Source organism: Vidua chalybeata, chromosome 14 (assembly GCF_026979565.1).
Source record: "Vidua chalybeata isolate OUT-0048 chromosome 14, bVidCha1 merged haplotype, whole genome shotgun sequence".
NCBI classification, from domain to species: Eukaryota; Metazoa; Chordata; class Aves; order Passeriformes; family Viduidae; genus Vidua; species Vidua chalybeata.
The window spans coordinates 8,580,321-8,601,619 of NC_071543.1; the positions used below are offsets into that span (position 1 = coordinate 8,580,321).

Here is a 21,299-nt window from a genome sequence, read left to right on the forward strand (position 1 = left end):
TCAAATATTTAGACTATAGCATTGCATTATTAGTTTATTACCAATTAAAGAACTTGGTGACCTTAAGGAGTCTGAGTCAGACTTCTCCTCTGATGAGTGTTTTTATTTTGGCAATGTTGATTCTAGGAAATAATGATTAAGACTGAGAAGCTCAGTCTTTTGTTTATCCTAGGTGGTAACCAAAGAATGGTTCATTTAACTAAAAATGGCTAAAAGGAAGTAAATTGTGTGTAATGCAAATTCCACCCATGCAGTTCCTTGTTAGAAGGATATGAGTAGAGTTCAGTAGAGATAATTATTCATGTGATGGTTACATTGCATTGGGTAAAAATATAGAGGGGAGGAAAAATCCTTATGCATCCTTAACTGAGCCTTCTGTAATGTCCTGGGTCTGGGATGTTCTTTGGAAGCCAAGGTATTTCTGAGGCTGAGTGCAAATAGGCAGAATTCACCCATTTCCTCAGTTATGCATTCCCCACGTGCAGTGAATAGGGGAGTTTGCTCATTTTTTTTAGCTTAGCATTGTATTGTTGTTCTAAAATATCTTCAGCTGGCTGCTCTTGAGGGGCTGGGCTAGAGACCTGCTTGTTCTGATAAATTCCTGAAATTCCTCTGTGCCATCTCAGGGCCATTCTCGATCAATGGACATCCTTCACTAAAGCTGCCTAAGGGGAGGAGGAGGGAAGAGATTTTAATAAAACAGCAGAGATTCTCCATCATGCTGGACATTATTGGAAAGTGTGATGTGAAGCAATGACTTGATCTGAGAGAAACCACCCAGGGCTGTGGTTTTTTGTTCTGGGATGCACACTGGAGTGGAGAGCCATCTCTAGGTCAGAGCTGCTCTCTTCTAGCTGCCCCTCAGGACCTGCCAAAGCTGCCCTCAGTAGGGGTTACCAGCATTACGAGCTGCTCATTGTTCTGTCTGAGGTGGGAATGGCACTCTGTCATGTACAGCCCTCATTGAATACAGAAAAAATATGTGTAAAGTCTGTGAGTAGTTGAGCTTGAGCAATTCTGGTGTTTGTACCTGGCATTGCCAGAATTTGGCCTTGACATTTCCTGTGTGATGGTGACAGATGTGTTTAGACGTGGACTGCTCTGGGGACCACAGTTGCCTGCTTTGTTTGAAGTTATTCTTTATCTTATCAGCTGTCTCTCATCTGAAGGCCATTTGTATATGACTTAGCTGCTTAGGAGGGTTTTGGGTAGGAGCTGTAGGACTCTTTCTCTCATTTCTCTGTGACAAGTCAGACAAAATATCATTGCAGTCAGTGCAGTGACAGCATTTTTAGTGGAATAGCTTTTCAGAAAGCAATTAAATATTCTTGTAGTTCACAGCTGTTCTTAGGCAGCAGAAGAGTAGACAGTTCAGAGCTGCAAGTGGTTTATTGCAAATTAGGAGAAAATAATGCACCTTGGAAGAGCTCTCATGAAGCTGTGGAGTTTCATAACAACTAAACAAAAAGCAGGTGTTTTATATATTCATTTCATTACCGTGAGAGGGGAGATGTGAGCACAGAGAAAGAGGGTTAGTGGTGTGAGTGTGGCCACAGGCACAATAGACTGGGGTAGGGGTGTCTGCTGTTCAGCCATGTGCCTTCCCCTGGGACAGCCCTTGGCTGCCTTAGGAGCACTGTCCTACTTCCCAGCAATTTCATTCTTTAAGAGCAGTGTTTGTAAGCTTGTGCAATACCTTCACCATCTGTATTTTTGCTCCTTGAGGGCTTGTCTGCGTGTAAATGGGAGCACCTGGATCAGCTGAGCTGCCACAGGCTAAAGTGGGACTCACACCTGGCCCCTGCAGCTGCCCCTTCAGTCGCAGCCTCCCAGGCTGGGACTGCCCTTTGCCTTGGTGACCGTGGCCAGTGCCAGCTGCAGCCAGCTCTGGGCACAAATACAGGGATCACAGCTCCCTCTGTGGCTGCAGCACCGAGCTCCAGGCAGGGACAGACAGCCCAGCCCCACAGACAGGAGATTTTAATGCTGGTTTTCAGCCCATCCCTCACAAAGAGAAAGACCATCCTACAGTTTGCTTTTTATTTTTTCTCTGCTGGTAAAGAACATCCATTAAAAATTATAGTATCATGACAATGAACATTATAATGGCTGTCAGTGTTTTGCCTGATAATAAAAATAAAATAATAGTAAAATAGAAGTAAAATAATGATGGCAATGCCTCTGCATATTTCACTGATTGTAGAAGCAATCAGATGGGAGGAAGAGTGGGGCAGGACTTTCCAGCCTGAGACAGAGAGAGGCACATGGCTGATCATGGACTCTCTAGGTATGGCAGTTTTGGCACTAAATCTTTCTGGTGCTGTTAACCACAGCACATACTGGGAACTGCAGTATGGCTGTGGGTGCCAGGACCACATCCATCATTCTTAATACAATGCTTCTCTTGGTTTTGACCTGCCCTACAAGGGCTGTCTTGACTAATGAGGGTACTGGGAAGTGTCCACACATTGTAAAGCAAAAGAAGGTTACTTCCTTCCATTGTGACATGATGTGTGATAAAGAGGTAGGGACAACAGCTTTTCTGCTAGCTGCTATTTTCATTGGGCTATGGATAGGCTTGAGAGATCAGTATTAGCTGTTCCAGGTTTTGTTATGCTTTGTGGTAGGAGGTTTTCATATCTTTATTACATGGACCTATGTGCAGCTCCAGGTCTAAAGGGTGAGGTGGGTCTGGATGGTCCTATGCTCACCTAGGTGATGGAATGGGGTCTTGACTACCAGTTTGTCAGGTTACAGTTCCTAAATTCCTCCTGTCCCTTTACATGCCACTCAGTGTCTAGTCAATGCAATCTGCTTGGCCTGTGGCGTATATTATTAACCTCTGCACATCCCAGTGCTGAGGAAGATGTGCAGCATTTAGAAGGAAAGGTGCATGCTGAGAAATCAGAACCAAGATTGGAGTGCCCTGCAGATGGCCTACAAATAATTTGTGTCTGTAGGTAGATGTCAGCAAGGGCATGAGCTGTACTGGGTATCTGAGCAGCTCACGCTTGAGTTATTATACAGAGCATTACCATAGTTCTGTTTTGAGCTCAGTTAAACCTCCCAGAAATAAAATGAAAATGCAGCACAAGGAAGGTGTCAGCCCCTTCAGCATCTGCCTTTCCAAAAGGGAAAAAAGGTTTCAAACCTGCCAGGCCAAGCAAGCTTTTAATTTTTATCTGATCAAGCTATTTGAAAGAGAGTTACTTTAAAAAACCCAAACAGCTTCCGGAACAACAGCCTTCTCCACTACTTTTATTAGTAACCTTCTTAGCCTTTCTGCAGGTGATCAGAGCTCTCCTCTGTCCGAGGGCTTGGCAGAGCCATTTGCTGTGCCCTGTGGGAAGGCTGGCATTGCCTGTCTCCCTCCTGGCTGCAGAGCTGCAGCTGGCCATGGCTTACACCAGCTCTCCTGGCACTGCAAAACCGTCCCACAGGTGAATATCCCGGGGGCTGCAGCTGTTGGAAAGAGCCTTTTTGCACCTGAACACTGCTAAGCAGTTCTGTAGTAAACTAGATCTGGGGCTAAGAAGGGTGTGAGGAATGAGCAAAGCTCTCTGAGTAACACCTGGAATGAGCAAACAACAAACTTCCTTTGTCTGTAAAGAGGAGCCATGGCTGTGACACAGGTCTGCAAAATGGAGCAGGTGATTGCAGAGTGGTCCTCATTGGGTTTTCTAATAAAATACTTGAGGATATAAAATGAAACAAGCAAGTGGCAGGTCAAAACAAATCAAGGACAAGTACTTTTGTGTTTAAAGTGTAGTGAAGCTGTGGGACTGTGGGGCTTTGAGGATATTGCAAATACTCAAAATTACTGTGAGTTAAGAAAGTAAATGGAAAAACTGTGAAATGCATGGACAGTGCTCCTGTTTCAAGGCATCCCTGCCTGGTACCTTGCAGGAGGCTGGAGCACAGGATGGCTCTGGCTGATTGCTGTTAGCCCACGTTGAATATCAGCTGGTGCATTACAGTCCAGCTGTGTGTGACCTTCCCTGTGCTGCCCTGGGCACTGACAGTCTGTTGGGAGATGAAATGCCCACATGCCAGGGCAGGCCTCACTTCTCCAGCCATGCCTGGGCTCTGTGTTTGATGGCTGCACAGCACAGATCTTTTCTGGAGACTGAAGCATTGGCTGCTTCTTGGGGAGGTGGCCAAAGAAATCAAAAGCTATCACAGCAGGAGATGCAGCCAGTTATGCCACATGATGGGTCCTGCTGCTGCTTGTCTCCACACCTCCTCCACACCCAGCATTTGTCAACAGGGCTGGGCATGGGAGTTGATCTTTGTGATGTTCTCTTCCCCAGAAAAGCAGTCAGAGGAGCAAAGGTCCTTTGGCATCCAGCGTGCTTCTCTGTTCAGATCTGTGATCTTTCCTGTAGCCATGACAATTTTACCCATCTCCTTGCTGTGAAATGTCAGGACCCCTTTGTTGGGGTGTCGTGGTGGTGCAGAACCTGAGGGCAGCCTAGATTTGTTCTGCATGATGGGCCATAGGCTGGGACAGAAGTTGCCTATCTGGACACAAACAATTCACTTTTTTATGACTCTCCATTTTGCTCCTGTCACCAGAGAGTAATCCTGACCTAGGATGGGTCTCCCACTGGTGAAAGGGAAGGAGAGTGCAACTTTCTTTGTGCTTATCACAGTTTGTCCACAACCAGCTTGCATCAGTGAGCTAAATAAAGTGCTTGCACTGAAGAAGTCTCAGTCTGGGGTAAAATCTGCCCCAGCACTGTGCAATGACTCCTGTCATTGCCCTACAGAGCTGCAAGGCTTTGTGTTTTCCTTCCCAGCTGTTTGCAGAGATGGCAAGGCCGGGGCTGGGCAGGACATGCAGAAATTGTTTTTATCTGTGGGGGACCCACGGGGTCCTGGCTTTCCTGCTGACTTAGGTGTTTGTACATCACCCCTGTGGTGTCCAAACTGTCCATTAACAAGGCTTTGCTAGGGGAGAGGATTATGTGCAGTCTACCAGAGGCAATCCAAGCTGTGTGTGCTGCAGCAGGAGTGTGAGCCTGCCTCGGGGATGGAGCAATCGGGGGAGCGGGCGATGGCTGGCACGGAGCACTGTGCCTGCCTGATAACGTTCTGTGCCTGTCAGCTCATTCTTATCCTTCATCTGTCGCACTTGTAGACCCAGGTGAGCGATTAGCACATCTCCCTTAATGCTCTGCCCCTGAGTGGTTCGTGGAGGGGTTCTCCTCTGGAGCCTCTGCACTGCCCGAGACACGCATGGGGCGCCCATCAGAGGCTGCCCAGGCTCAGCGGAGCAGGGACAGCCCCGTGGCCATGCTGCAGATGGAGATCATTTCCCAGGCTTGTTAATTCCTGCAGGTCTGGGTCAACAGCTTTGCAGCTCCTGACACTTCCAGCAAAACCTCCACCTCCGGTGGAGCGGTCTTCTGGAGCAGCTCACTTTCCCACAGCAGGTGCATCAAGTGGTTTGATTTTTAACTCCATAAAACAAAAGGAGTTGGCTCTTGGTTTCTGTTAACCTTTTCCTTCTAATGTAGCTATTTCAGTAAGAGAAAACATTTTCATGGGAAAGTAAAAAAAAAAAAGGGCTCTTTACAAAGAAATAGCCTTTCCCCCAAGAAGTAGCCTTTATTTTTAATTGACTGCCATACTGATGAATAAATATGAGTCTTCTCTGAAAATATTTTCTGAAGTAGTTTCAGCCCACATGTCATGGGGTTTGTTAAAAATAAATAAAAGTTCTTGAGAGGCAAATACTGTGATATGTCCCTAGATACCTTTTCAAAAATAAAATCTGTCCCAGAAAATTCTGTGAATGTCTTTGTAGAAGTAGGATTGTGCCTGAGAGCCAGAGAAGAGTAGATGGAGCTAAGGATGGAAGAGTCATACCAAGCTGGATGAAATGTAGGTTTAAACAGTAGAGATTCACAGAGGCTTTTTTATTATTGTTTCTGTTTAAACTATTTAGAGTGGTATGGATAGTTTCTCACATGGTAAAGGCTATATTGTAGTGTGACAAGCACAGAGATTCTTGCCTTAAAGAAATAGGAAATGTTGTTTCCTTTCCTCTGGCAATTTTTAACAAAAAAAAGGAAGAGTTTTTATGACAATAAAAATATACTTTTATTAGCTTTTTCCTGCAGTGTTCTGTGGTATTTATTTGTAAACATTATGGTCAGATGCCTGTTCTTTCTTTTAACATATTGTTACACCATTACAAAAAGCACAAACATTTGTGAGTTCATCATCTGTAAAATAAGGTAAGTCCATGAAATTATGTCAAATGAGCCAAGTTCAGCTGAAGCATCAGTCCTCACCTTTGGATGGGTCACTTGATGAAAGAGGTGCACCATGTAGACAGTCCAAAGAAGTGACAAAAATTATGAACATGCCAGCTTTGAGGGATCTCAAGGAGCTGTGGTTGGTTAACACGGAGGCTGAGGTGTCAAGCCCAGTGAGGATGGCTGTAAAGGAATAATTCCTGTGTCAGCCAGGATGGACTGACACCTATCAGCAATAGGAAGAAGTTTCTTGCTGACAGCAAGGCACTGAAATAAGTGGCCTGAAAGGGCTGAGGTTGTATCCTCAAAGGTACAGATTAGAGACTAAGGGGGATACAAGCTTTGAGTTTAGGGAATGGGCTGATGACCTTCAGATCATGTTTGCCATGAAAGATGGGATTTATTATTTTTTAATGATCTGACTCCCAAGGCTGTGCCTTTGAAAGAAAGAGCAAAGTATCATGAAAGCTACAAACACTTGAAAGGTTTGGAAACAGTAGAAAAATTGAATGAGGTAGAAACTGCCTACATAGACAGGAGCAGAACTTTTCCTCCCCTCAAAAGTGGGCCTTACAGCCCTCAAGTTGGCCAGGAGAGAGGAAAAGGAATTAAGTGGCAAGGCAGTGCTTGTTTTACCTTTCTGCCACGCCCTGCAGCCTCTGGCCATTTTCACTGTCTTTTGAAACACAAAGTGATCTGCACCAGTAGTGTTTGAATAGCAAATATCAGTGCAGCATAAAGCAAAGGGCACACATATTAGAAAATGAGCAGCCCCTGGTATTTCATAGCATAACATGCAGCAGAAATGCTTGCAGGTTGCTGTTCTCTCATCTTCCGATTGCTTTACAAAGGTTGGCTGCTTATCCTTGGTCTCATTTAGGGCATAAAGAAGTGAGAATAAGAAGAATTGAGGTAAAAAGCAAGCAAGCAATTTGGTAATTCATATGCTTATTTTGTTTGTAGCATGCTGAGTCAACTGTTTATCTGTTAGTAGGAAAGGGCTAAAATAAAACATTGTCTTGGTTAGGTTAGTACCATGTGAGGAGCTCTAGGACGGGGAGGAAAGTAGGACAGCCTGTTTTGGAACTTGTGCTGGAGAACAAATAAAAACCCCCAATGTACACATTCGATTACCATATGTCATGCTTATCATAAAAGGCATCTCGGTGCTATTTCTTTGCAGGGATGCTTGAACTCCACGGAGCAGACTTCCCTGTGGAGGAGAGCGCATGCCAGAGGTGCTGGGGCTGCTGTGGGTGAGATGAGCTTTCGTGCCTGTTGAGGCAGCTCCGGCAGGAGCTCGCTCTTCCCCTGCCTCCCTCTGTGACTGACACTGGCATCCCGATCGCTGCAACTGTGCCTGAAGAAAGGCAAAGGAGCCTGATTTTGCTGAGAGAGTTTTCCTGGCAGGGGAAGGCATGCAGAGCAGAGAGCCGTGCCAGCCAAGAGCCTGGAAGTGCAAGTCCAGGTGCTAGGGCGAGTTCCAGCCAAGCCATGCTGCGGTGAATCCTTTCTCTGCAGCCACGTCTTGCTCAGCGCCAGGGGCTGTGAGGGGCTGCCCATGGCACTGTGGCAGCCTGGGCTGGATTAGTGCCTGCTCTGTCTCCGCTTGAGCCATCTGAAGAGCTGAAGAAGACAGTAGGGAAGATGTTGGACTTGAGCTTCCTGACCGAGGAGGAGTATGAAAAGCTGATGAAGGTTCTGCAGAGAGATGCAGAGCTGAAGAAGAAGGATGGGGATCGCATCAGGTGAGAGAGTGTGTGACAGCAGGATGTGAGCTTCCCTTGGGGAAGACTTTTTCACTTCTTTGAGAGAGGAGCATGTGTCAGTGTGCGAACAAGGAGAGGTGCAGGTTGCAGCACCTTTTGCTGATAGATCTTTTCATTGTACCTCATTGTCTTTCTCAGCCATCCTTCTGTTGCTGCTGTCCTTGCAGGAGGGGACTCTCCTTTTCAGTTAATTGTCAGCCCTCAGAGATGCCAAGGGCAGTCACCCCTTTCCTGTTTGGTGGGGGAAGACGCTGATTTCTTGGTGGCAAAGGTTTGAGCACGGGAGTAGCTGCTACCTTGTTCTACTCACCTGGTAGCACAGAAAGGCTGTAGTGTGTTTTAAAATGAGATTTTACATCCCCGTCTCTGTTTTATGTTGCCCCGTTGCTTTTTGAGGTGGGTGTGTCTGCACCATCTGTCATACAGAGAGGGGTGATTAGAGGCTACATGATCTGCCAGAGGTTTGCAGGGAGCTGTTCCAGAGCCAGGGATTCTGGATCAGTTCAGCTCCTGCCACTGGCCATCCTGGAGCTCAGGTCTGGTTGATCAGGATTGCTTGTTGCTGCTGTTGCTTTTTAAATGCCAGCCATTAGACCATCTGGGCTGACAGTGCGCAGCAGGCTCAGGGAGCTGGCACTGAATTCTCCGTGGCAAGAAATTAGTAACTCAGTGGGTGTGAATGGCACTGTGCCAGTTTACCCCATCTGAGGATGCAAGTCTTCAATTTGCTATTGAGCCAAAAAAAGAGTAAGCCCCGTACAGAAAGGATGCTCAAGGCTTGAAGAGGGAGCAGGAAGCTTTTCTGCAGGCTCCTGGGAGCCTGTGTGCCCTGGCCTCTGCTTAGAGGTGGGAGCTGGAAGCCAGAAGCCTGGACTTGGGTGTATGTGTCTGCATGCTCTTCTTACCTCTCCTCTGAATTGAAACAATTTCAAAGTGGTTATGTTTGTTTGTTTTTTTTTTTTTGTTTTTTTTTTTTTCTTTTGGGGTTTATTTTTTTGTTTGTTTCTGAAATGGAGTAAATTTTTCCTCTGAAATGGAGGTTTGGTAAAAAGAGTGTTTGGATTATTTTGGTTTTGTTTCGCTTCTCTTTGAAAGCTGTTGCACAGGAGGCTTTGATTTGGGAGTGAAGTGAATTAGGTCCTGCCCAGAGCCCCTTGCTGTCAGCTTGGCTACCTGCAGTAAGACACGTTTGGTTTCAACACAATCTGCCTGCTGGGCAAATGAAGTCAATGGCATTTCCTTGATCTGCTGTCAGCAGGATTAAAATAACAATTTCCTCTGGCCCAGCACCTTGAGAGTGCTGTCCTGGTCTAGATGGGAGCTTCTGTTGAGTCCCCAGCATGGCCTGCAGAGGCTTGAGCCCAGTTATCCCTGCTCCCTCCTGGCCTTTAGGCAGCCAAATGTGACCCTTCAAGGCTCCAGGGTTATCTGGGGGTTTGCCTCCTTTTCCTGCTGAGAACTGGGCTGAGGAGAGGAGCTTCCTCTGGCCTCCCAGGTTTCACAGGAACCCTGAACTGTGGTGAGCTGTGCCAGCTGAAAGGCAGCTAATTCAGCAAGCCATGGTGAGGAGAATTAGAGTACAGGCTGGCAACAGAGCACTGACAGGTTTAGGTGCCAAAAATCAGCCCTGGGTGTGCCCAGGTGAGGTATAGTAGGAGTAGCCATGCTTAGGAGGGAGAGCTAACCTTGCAAGTGCCAAAATAGGCATGGCAGGGGGAGCAGGGAGAGGAGCAGTGTCCAGGGAGAATGCTGCAGGAACAGGGTTGCTTCCCTAAATATCATTATTTGTTTCTGTGGTTTGCAACAAATTTGGTCCAAAAGTTTTTGCCATAAATAGATTAATAAACAAATAAAATGGAGAAGTGCAAGACAGACAAACAGCCCCACCGCTTCCTTAACCCTCAGGGCAGCCAAGCAAGTGGACAAATCTTCTTGCCAGGTGAATGATTTGGATTTGTGAAATTTGGAAGAGGTGAAAGCCTGTTTTTACAAGGTGCTGTTACCATTTCAGATAAAGAGTAAATCAGCTGCTGTTTTAATGCTGGTTTGGCTCTTGTGATTGCAGAGAATAATCTCTGGATCCTTCGTAGTGTCAGACAGGTGAACCCATGGACATATTTCAAAGGTAGCTCAGGGAAGCTGGAACATTGAAGACCTGCTTGGTGTGTAATGCTTGCACTGCCTTTCAGGCGGATACAAGGCTCCATCACGGATGAAAAGAAGAAGAAGTTTGTGACAGGTGAATGGTTTTCAGAAGTGAAGGCAAAACGGTTCCAGGAAGACTTGGCAGGGCCGGATCTACTTCGAGCATCAATTAGAAGGAAAAAGGGCAAACTAGAAAGTAAGTATGTTAGTGTGCATCTTAAGAAAACAAATTGATGGACCAGAAAAATATTGGTCCAGGATGGGAGTCTCCCTGTACTGGCAGTCTGTTGAGAACCAGTCCCTGTGTTGTGATAAGGGGATTTTCATCTCTGTTTTCAGTACCAGAAAAACATTCCTTGTTATCAAAATCAGGGCCCAAAGAAATAATTAGTGTGGCAGAGAACCAAGGCAAAAGCCATGTGCAGTGAATGCCTTTTCCCCACTTCAGCTTATTTTTTCTTTCTTTTTTTTTTTTTTTTTTTTTTGCTTCTTTTTACCAAAATTTCTGTTTGCTAGAGGTCACTGGTGGCATTTCTTACCACAGAAGTAAAAAGAGAAGGGGATGATGTAGAACAGTTTCTGGCATCAAGTTGACATGTGTGGGTCAAACACATCCCCCTGCCCAGGTTCCTGAAGTGGTCTGACAAGAGCTGCTCTCACAGGCCTCTGGAGTGGTGAGGTCACATTTCTGCAAAGGGAGAGGGTGCCTCTCTCCTCCTGGCATGTATTTGCCCACTTGAGAGGGTCCATGCATCACTTCTTACATGGAAAGAATTCCAAGGCAAAATGTGCTTTTCAAAGTAGAAGGGGCTTTGTGGCCAAGTCTGTGCCCAGGCTGTGTGCCACGTGTGCTAATTGTAAGCAGATGTGTTGCATGTTGTTTGACGTGCAGATAAACTTTCATGGTGCTGTGTAAAACAGATCAAAGCACATTTGTCAGCTCAGGGCAAGAGATCAGCCCTGTGTGAAACAAGCAGGACCATGCTTAGAGTCCCAGTGTAACTCCAGAGCTGGAACTTTGTGCTGAGCATCTGTGCAGAGCAGAGCTGGGGATGATTCACATCGTCCACAACACGAGGACGGACCAGCAGCCCAGTGTCACACAGTGTCCTGGATGGTTTGTCAGGGTGGGCAGTCACAGATCCTCAGCCATGGCTGGGGAGTTACTGGCTGCTGCTGCTGCCCTGGGGAAGCCTTGGCCCTGACAGGCAGCTCTAAGCAAAGCCTGCCACTGTCTCTAACAAGGGCCCCATGGCTGGGCTCTGTTCTTTTGCAGTAAAGGCTACAGCCCCTGGCAGAGGGGCATCTGTCCAGCACTCAAACGTCATCTCCAGCAGTTCAGTTCAGTTCAGCCATCATTCCTGGGCCCAGCTTCCCCTTCTGCCAGGGGAGCAGCAGTATAGGTCACTCCTTTTTTGGTGAAACTCCTTGGCCAGGATGTGTCTGTAGCAGGAATTGCCTGGATTTAGGGTTCTCCTCCTTGCTTCATGTTACTTAGACACATTCTGAAAGCTAAATGCTGACTAGGGACTTCACTGAGAGCCTCATTTTCTTTTTGCTCTTTACCTACCCCTGACAGCTCTCATAACTTAGCACAGATTCATTGGAGCCTCTCATGCAGAACTGGCCCATCATATTTCATATGAAGTTGCTTTTATCCTTGGTATTATGAATTCATAATGTCATTAAATTTACTATTTTATCATACCTCCAGAATGCTAAAATGTATAAAACCTTTTCCATCTTGGCAGAGGTGCCTGGCTTTTCTGCAGAGCACGTTCTCCTTTTGGAGGATGTGCATTTGCACCCTCTTGGCATGGAGGGGCAGAGCTTCAGCAGCCCCTCTGCCTGCACCCAGGTCAGGCAAATGCTCTGCAGCCCAACCACCAGCCTGCAGTGAATAGGATTGTCTGCCCTTTGCCTTGTACCCTTAGCTCTCTGCCCACTTCAGGAAAGCAGAATTTGAAATACTCTTGGTTTTATATTTAACTTTTAGGGCTGATGTGCACATATCAGATAATGTCTCAGGTCATACATAAAATAATCTCCTTACCAATGCAGCAGTATTATGCAAGAGTCATTGCACGTGCATTACTTAACTAATGCTGTTTTAAGAAGGAAGAAGCAAATGTTATTAAATATAGTTATGTCTAGATTTAGTCTTTATTCCCTTTTCAACTTTTTTTTTCTTCCCTTTTTCCTCTATTTGTATTCTCAGACTTATTTTGATAAAGCACAGGTATAACATGTGACTTTATTCCTTCCTTTTACTTTTTCCACTGCCATTTTGCATCACTGGTTGTGCATCAAGGTTCTGCAGGTAATATATTCACCTTAGATGAGATAAGAGCCTTTGCTTGCCATATTGACACTTTTTTCCTTCCCTTGGAAAGATCAGTCATTCACCTCTGCTGGCTTTCAAGGTGATGTAGAGGTGCTTGTTCATTTAGTCAAATCTGTGTTAATAACTCCTGATTTGAGTCTTTAGACTTAGCTCTGTGTTAGGGAGTGAAATGAGAAAATTCCTGCATGGAAAAACCCCACTGAGATAATTGCTGGCATTCCCTTTGCAAGGTAAGTGGGCTGAGGAGGAGTGGAAATTTGTGCTTGCAAAGGAAAATTCCCAGTGATCTTTTCTGGAGGAGGGTTTTAGTTTTCAGAAGGGAGGGTTGTGGGGATCCCGAAGGGTTTTCACAGGTATTGATTGTAGTAGAAAACACTAGTCATGGGCAGTAATACAAATCTATAAAACAGATAGATACCCTGTATTTAAACTACAGCCTGCAGAGCAGCACCGATGGATGAATTTGATGATAACTTCTCCTTGCACTTATGTGCAATTCTTGAGGGCTAAAAATCACCTACAAGAGAGAACATTTTATCCACCTGCTGTGGCAAGTGAGCCCTGATGCACAGTTAGTTATGAATGTCCCAGGCACTAAGAGTCTCTGTTTTAGAGTGGTAGGAAATGAGTAAAAGTGTTGGAGCAGGAGTGCCTGCCAATTTTACACACATGTATAAAAATACATGTATGGGCAAGTTAACCTGGTCAGGCCAGTCCTGATTTCTGTTGGAATTTGCTTCTTATATTGTCTCATCCTAAAGTTAGCAAAGACATACTGCTTGTCTTGATGGATTATAATGTACTAAACTGTTTGTGGTGATAGGAGCCAGGCGTAGCTGTGGCAGTGGCTGAGCCATTTTTCAGGGCAGGGATTTGGATGGGTGGAAGTGAAGGCTTCCTGTTGCCTCTGCCAGCCAGGAATGAGGAGCTCTGTCTGAGGGGGAAGTGTCAGTGAAGAGCAAGTACAACACATCCCTTTGCAAGAGGGATGAGAAATGAATGCAGTCCTTGGTTGTCAAGGTCTTTTCGACCATGACAGGCAAAGGGAAAGCGTGGGAGCTCTGTGTTTGGGCCCTTCACTTCCAGCACAGCTACCTGCTGGCACCTTCCTCCCCCAGGTCTGAGGCAGAAGAGGAGGATGTGGCTCACTGTATCAATAAATCTCCTCAGTGTGCCCCGCTGTGCCCACACGTGCCACGGCCTGCACGTGCTGCCAACCATGCCTCGGGCTCTGTCTCCTAAAACAACGTTCAGTGATGCTTGGTGCGCATCAGTGTTGGCATGGGCAAAACAGTCCCTCTCTCAAAAACATGCTCTCTAAAACTGGCTCATTCCTATACAACCAGACTCTTGTTTTTCAGCAGGAGCAGCTCCCCAACTTCCCACTGCTGTGGAAACCACGGGGCGCCCCAGCTGCCACCCCCGTGTGCCAGACAGGCAGTCCTAATGCACACAGCTCTGAGCAGTGCCTGCTCGGTTCCTGCTCCTCAGGACCAGGTGCTGGGTGGGCAGGAGGATTGGGAATGCAGCATTTTTCTCCATGGGAGTGCACAGGCAAGGGGGAGTGAATCTTTGGGTATTCCTGTGACTTGGAGGCTGACTGTGCTAATGCTGGATGGCACCACACAGGCAGTGTTGACTCTTGAGCCTTCTCACCATAGGACTGGCCTGCTCTTGGCCCTCATGTGGTTTTCCAAACAGATAACAAGCAAGGCTATACTATTTAATGTTACTTCTGAATCCTCTGAACTTCTTTTTCTATTAAATTGTTTAATGAAATATATTCTAAAAGGGTTTGGCAGTTCCTGTAACAGGTAGATTTTCTCTTTAAAATAGACCTAGCTGCATGAATAAATATGTGCAGATCTTGTTGACCACACTATGCTTACTTTTTATTCTCTGTTTGAGAGTTTAATCCTTTTGGTTTTGCAGTAGCAAGAAAACCCATTTGCTAACAAAATATCTAATGCAGCGTTATACCCTGGAGTCTGCTGTAAAAGTTACCATCCTCTATTGTTTTTGATTTGGGGTCTTTGGGAGCTCAGAAGATATAGCTGGGCCTTGTGCCAGTAAAAATAACAGGGATCTCCTCATTAGCTGTATTGGCCTCCTCCTTTGTTTGCCAAGATCGGATGACTTGAGTCAAAACAGGAAATGGCTGAATTTAAATCCTGGAAAAGATTAACTTTATTGACAGTCCATGGCAGTGTCCTGTGGAGCTTTCCAGTGATGTGACAGCTCCTGGCACAAGTCAGGCATTGGGCAGCTTTGTCCTCTTGGACCTGTGGGGTCTGGAAGTGCCTTTGCTACCCTGGGACCTCCCCATCCTTGGGGAGATCAGGCAGAACCCCTGAAAGCCCTGTCCTCTTAAACCCCCAGGGACTCTGCTGGTGAGACTCTTTTTCATTCGGCAAAGCATTTTCTTACCCCAAACAAAACACACCAAACATGACAAGTTGAATAAAATGTCATTTCTCAGTTGTCTCTCTTGTATTACAGATGAGGACAACAAGCACATCCAGAGGAGTCTGGAAAGCAAAGCTGCCCCAAGTCCTGCCTTTCCTGAGGACATTGCTGATGCAGGAGAGGGAAGGTAACACTGCTGCATGTGCAATGCTCAGGCTGCTGCTCTTACTTCTAATGACAATTGAATGCTACCCATTAAACCCTGGTCTTTAACTGAGTTTCTAAGATTGTATAAGTAATAAGTTGTATAGGATACTTTTTAAGTCCTTCTTCTAGGAATTGTCAGAATATCAATACACCCCTAATAATCAAGTGCTAACGTGCTTATCCCGCAAAAGTCTTTTCTTGCATGATTTGATAAGGGATCAGTAAAATAGAAGCTGTCTCTAATGTCAGAATGTGCTGGTTAGTTTTCCAAAGTAATTATGGTTTTATTTGTTTAATTTTTGCTGTGGAACAACACTAACAAAATGAATGGTTTGAGGAAACTGCTCATTTCCTGCTGGTGCCAACCTCTGTGTCCAGTGCTCAGCACTCTCCATCAAGGCTTGGTAGGATTTCACGTTGTGCTGACTGAGCAGAAACATCTATTAAAAGCACTCCAGTGAGCAAGTCAGTGACCTCACTCAATATCCATGGACTATGGAGAAGCATTTAAAATATTCACATATTCATGTATTGTTGTTCCCATCTCATTTGCCTTTTTTTGTCAGCAGAATGGGGAAACATTCTCCACAGGTGCCAGTTGCTCCAGTTAAATATTAAATATGGGCCTTGACAACACTTGGAAACCTCTTGCAGCTGATTAGTGGGTGTTGTTTAATGAAGGATCCAGAGGCAACAGACCCTAGGTACTCCTGCTTTGCTGGCACAACACCCAGTGGGTTTTTTTTGCAGGGGGTTGGTTAAATCCTGAAAAGCTAGCTTTGTTTTTCTCATTCAGTATTAAGCAAGGTGTGGCCTGTTCCTTCCTGAGCCATTGCATGGAAATGTCTCTTCCTTCTGCATGGCCCTTGGGCTCTTCTGGCACTTCCCAGAAGGGGAAAGTCTGAATAAACCTAGTAGTTGATACACATTGTTTTTATTGAACAAGTTTTGCATCTGAGCAGAACTGAGGTGGTGTTGAAGACTGCCTGAACACCCAAACAGGCACATCATCATTGCCACAGACCTCCTTGTTCAGGCATTTCTCCTCTACCACAGATCCAGTACACCTACTCTTGAAACCACAGAGCAGAAAATTCTGCCAAAACTGAAGCCAAGACTTCCTGTCCAGTTGTCTGCATCATACAAGGTAGTACAGGCACAGCCTCTGCACCTTTGTTACTTCTTGGAGCTTCACAAAATCTATCCCTGCTGACAGGGGCTCCACAGGCTGCCTGCCCTGGTGTCTCTGCTCAAATAAAATACATTTTTTCCAGTCTTGCCAGTATTTATACACTGATAAGATTTGTTTTCTGTTCAGGGATCCAGCATACATGATGTTTCTTCCTCAGAGAGTGACACTGGAACAAGTCCATTTGTGACTGCAACAAACAGCTTTCATTTGTCTAAAAAAGGTAAGTTTTTTGTTCAGTGAGCTATTGGTGCTTTTGTTACTCAACATCAAACACCAAGAGACAAGATGCTTTTCAATGTGTGTACAAATAAATAACAAAGAGTACTTGGCATATAAGAATGGGCTGCCAATGCTTTGTGAATTACAGGCAGGGCAGCAGGGACCAAGGCAGAAAGCAATCTGATGACTACAACTTCTCTGGGCTCTCAGCTCTTCAATCCAGAGGAGGACTTGCCCTCTCTTTCCAGCATTGACTGTATAGTGTAGTTTCAGAACATAGCAAATAGCCAGTAGGGAAGCTGTCAAGTTGAAAGGGATCCTTCCAACAAATCCACAACTCACAGCAACAGTTTAGAGCTCAGTGGATTTTTTCTGTGCCCTGTTGCAGGGAGAAGGCCTGGGGCTTTCAGGGCATTCTTCAGATGGAGGGAGCTTTCTAGAGTCTGAATATGGAAAAGAACTAGGAATATATTGATGATTTCTGAAAATTCCCTGTCTTCTCATTGAGAAATTGCAGCCCAGACCTTCTGGGGAGATTGGATGTGATGCAGTGGGACAGGCTCTGAGTATTTGTTGTTGCTGTAGGTCATGGAGTATCTCCACTGCCCACCAAGCCTCCAGAGGATGCCGTGCCTCAGCCCAGCACTGCAGCTGGAGGAGAAGCTGCTGATGGGGCCACTGGCAGCACAGAGGGGCCAAAAACTCCGCCTGAAGAAACTTATGCTCCCAGCAAAATACCAGTTAAGAAGAAAGCAAGCAGAACCTTCCCCACATCTGAGCAGGGGCCAGCAGAAAACAGCCTTGCAAAGAAAGAGCCGCTGGCAAGCCCCAGACCACTGCCCGCAGCAGGGGAGAGCAGCCGGGCTGGTAAGCCAGGAGTGAACTACACCATCTCGTCCATGAGTAACAAGGAGGAGGATATCGGCCTCGACCGTGAGCACTTCAGGAGCTTGAAGGACTTTTGGGAGAAGGGAGCAGACTCGGCGGCAGAGCCGGGCTGGGCCGAGGCAGACGCTCGGCAGCTCAAGCTGTGCCGCTCGCTCTCCCTGCAGTCTGGGCAAGGCCAGGATGCTGAAGAAAAACCTGGTGCCTTCACCAAAACAAGGACCCCCTCCAAAAGGACAATAACGTTGTCTTCTAGCGAGGAAGAGCCAAGCTATGGCACTCCTGCGAGGAAGGGCTCAGTTTCCGTCACTCCCAGATCCACGTGTGCCAAGAGCAAAGGGGGCCTGGCTACAAGAAATGACTTGCTGAGTGAAAGCAATGGGAAGCTGCTGATGCCAGAGGAAGAGAAGGTGGTGCAGCACTGCTCCAAGAAATCCAGACTGCCTGTGCGAGCGCCTTCCATCCAACTCGAGTCGCCCACCAAGGATGTGTCTGGCAGCTCGCTGGGGCCAGGGACGCCCGTGGAGGAGCTGGTTGTGGCAGGAGAGCGCAAGCCCACAGGGAGGTCCCTGGCGAGCAGGGTGCAGATACTGATCGAGCCTGTGCCCACAGATGGTGAAAGTGGTGATGAGAAAGAGGAAAGATCTGATCTGGGCACCGAAGACAACGTGGAAATAAATGGAGAGCTACATGAGGAAAAAATGTGCAAGTCTTCAGACCAGCCAACACCCGGTGAACCATCTGGAGAGAGAGAAGCTGTTCAGGGAACAGACTCAGCTGTTTACTCAGGTACTGAGGGCTGTGACTGCACCCTGTGAAATCCAAATAGAGAGCCATCCCTAGGCTGGTTTTCTTCCCTAACCCTTCTGCATTTTGCACATTTTCTTCATCTGCCCATTTATCCTATATCGCTATTTGTGCAGAGTTAGCTTGTGTAGAATGTGTTCTGCAATCAGCTCTGAAAACAAATCTTGTGTAGCCTAGTGCAAGTGCAGAAGGGGACGGTGCCATGTTCCCTTGTCTTCCTCCCCACTCCCAGCCCCTGTGCCTTACCTCACCTTGGGACAGCCCTCCACTGCCTCCAACACCTCACAGGATCGCACTTTATTTCACTCACTGGCAAGACTGTATTTTCTTCAAAGTGGGACTGGAAGAATTCTTTGTGATAGTAGCGATAAGTCTAACACAAGTAGAATAATAAAATAAAATGTGAAGCAAAGTGTTTAATAAATACACTGACTCTTAGAGTACCTTGATATAGCCACTGGTTGTCAGTGCCTAAATGACATTTTGAGTCTTTTTGGAATGCACAAGTGAACTTTGATATTAAACTTTAAGTAAAGTGGACTGAACAAGGAGTCTGATCTTCCTGGGTTCTGATACCATGTTCTCAACCATGATGGTGTCAATAGCATCACCATTTTAGCAGCCTCTTCCTCTGGGTTTGATGGGCTCTTGTAGTGACTATTACTATGAGAAAATGTTATTGTTATTTGCAGCTCACTTTACATTTGGGCTCTGATTACCCACAGCTCTGCTCTCTTCCAAGCAAAGACCTACAGAGAGAGAGCATCTTCCCTTCTTTTTCCAATTTTTCTGTCCTTATGTACCTGGGTAAGACCTGTTTGAGAGGATTTTCCACTGACTCCTCTGATTTTTATTTTTTAATTGTGTCATTTCTTGGCTTATTTCCTACCTCTTATAACATTCCTATGAAAATTCTGAGTTGCAATTCAGGTCATTGCAAATATTTTCTGTATGGAATATTGTGGGTTGTAAAAGACATGTAAGATCATTAAGTCCAACCATTTATAGACTAGATCATTCTAGTATTTCTCAGGGCTTTTTCCTTTATTAATTCATTCATTTTAGGATGGTATTAGCAGATGGCTCTGTTTCTCTGAAAGCTCTTCACGAGAGTTGGTCTGTCTTGGAGGCTGGGTTAATCCAGTATTTACATTTCCTGACACAGTGTGAAGAGATTTTCTCAGGGGAGACATCAGAGCACCTGGATGATTGGGAAGCAGCCCTGTGCAATGTAACTGCAGCGTGCTCTAGGCAGAGGGACCAAGGGAGGCACACACACACGGGCTTGTTGATGCACTGCCCATTTGTGTTTATTTATTTACCATGTTGATTTGGCTTTTTGTGTATTCCAGAGGAAGATGGGGATCATTCTCCTGCTGCTCAGGCACTGGCCCGAGCAAATAGCATTAATCTTGCAAAGAGCATGGTGAACATTTACACAACCACAGAGAGTGAGTAACATCTTTCTTTCTTCTTTTTGGTTTACATTTGCTGAAGGTAATATATTATGCCAATTTTCATCACCATGTTCTGTGCATGGAACAGAACATGCTAGGCTAGGAAAATGACATATAGTTTCATCATCAAATTAGAGAGTTTATACTGCCTAAAATTAAATTCAGAGCCAGGAAATTACAGCTAGATTGATGGTTTGTTACTTCAGCAAAAACACAAGGGCTTCAAAGGGTTGGCAAGAAGCTCATGCCTGTCTCTCCTGTTCCTGCACGAGGCTGTGGATCTGCTGGCAGCCCGTGGATTGATCCGAGGTGCCAGACCTGGTGTCAGGCTGTGGTGCCACAGACTCCTCCTGCTCAGGAGGCCTCACCTAGAGCAGAGCCTGTGGCTGGACTGATGTCCCCAGCTGCCAGCTGGGACATGTTTTATGGTGACAGTCTCTTCCTGAGAAACCCAGAGAAGCTGAGGAGAAGGCAACCAAGGAAGCAGCAGCCTGCCTGAAGAAGCCCAAGAAAGCTGCAGCCACGGAAGGCACCTGAGGGAAGGCAGCAGCAGCCTCTGTGCCCAAGAAAGCCAATGACAATCCCCAGGGGTGAAACCTGGCAAGCCCAAAAAGAGAGCTAAGAGCTTGCCTCAAAGGGAGGGGGTGAGGCCAAAGCTGCCAGGACTGAAATGAGAAGCATGGGAAGGCAATGCCCAAGGAAAGGTAAAGGTAAAGCCACTTAAAGGCTTTGATTGAGCCAGTTTAAGTCCAAGGCTGGTTATGGGAGGGAGGCAGCTTGCTGGCAGGTCCCACTGCACAGCCCTGTGGCTGTGTCCACCCCAGGTGGCACCTTGGGCCAAGCACTGCCCCATCATGTGGTGCCTGACATGCCACAGGGCATGTTGGCTCAAAGCTCCAGGCCCCACATTGCTGTCCGGGGACGTGGTCTCCACCAAAACAACCAAGATTGCAGCTTCCCCTTATCTAGAACCCCAAACCTCATCCCTGGAAACCCTCCTGTAACAGAGTGACAGTTTCATGTTTGCAGTATAGCAAATGGTCTGTGAATACTATTATTTATTCAAGGTTGGAAATAAAAATATTAAATATCAAATGTAAGTCAAGAATCTGTTGGGCATTTTGAACACCAAAGAATGTATCATCATGCCTAAAATACCAAACAAGTGTGTATATGAACATGCATGTTCATCTTTCCAAAACAAATTCTTCTGGGATGGAGAAAGTCATCTTCAAGAGAGTTACGGGGAGAAGATAAAGATACAAAAAAAAGTTTTCGTTAGACATTTAACCATCTTTCTATTGATAGGAAACTTTTAACCTTTTTTCTTTTAGGTAATCTGGCTATTGTCCACCTCTGTGTCTAGCAGAGTATTTGAGAAGTGTATGCAATGGTGAAATTGTGGGTCTAAACATTTTAATGCTCTTTCCTACAGGGCAGTGTGCTATGAGATAAAAATGTGAACATGATTGGTTTCTTTGACAAGGAGGCAGATTTGGGTGGTTTTAGTGTAAGTTCAGACTACACAAAGGAGTCCTTGTGCCGATAAAGGAATTAGATGAGCCACTAGAGGGAGTTCCACACTCCCACACAGGGAATGAAAAC

General features: G+C 46.0%; 1 protein-coding gene across 1 annotated transcript in view; it reads left to right on the top strand.

The window, feature by feature from the left end:
- The window catches only part of LOC128795252 (synaptotagmin-like protein 4), a 35,733-nt gene that overhangs the window by 4,968 nt on the left and 9,466 nt on the right, over positions 1–21,299 (top strand). Inside the window, exons 2-8 of the mRNA XM_053955877.1 lie at positions 7,447–8,011; positions 10,222–10,373; positions 15,021–15,114; positions 16,191–16,281; positions 16,453–16,546; positions 17,131–18,219; positions 19,590–19,688. Of these exons, the coding sequence (XP_053811852.1) occupies positions 7,911–8,011; positions 10,222–10,373; positions 15,021–15,114; positions 16,191–16,281; positions 16,453–16,546; positions 17,131–18,219; positions 19,590–19,688 (1,720 nt within the window). The 5' untranslated portion in view covers positions 7,447–7,910. The remainder of the gene's footprint in view (positions 1–7,446; positions 8,012–10,221; positions 10,374–15,020; positions 15,115–16,190; positions 16,282–16,452; positions 16,547–17,130; positions 18,220–19,589; positions 19,689–21,299) is intronic.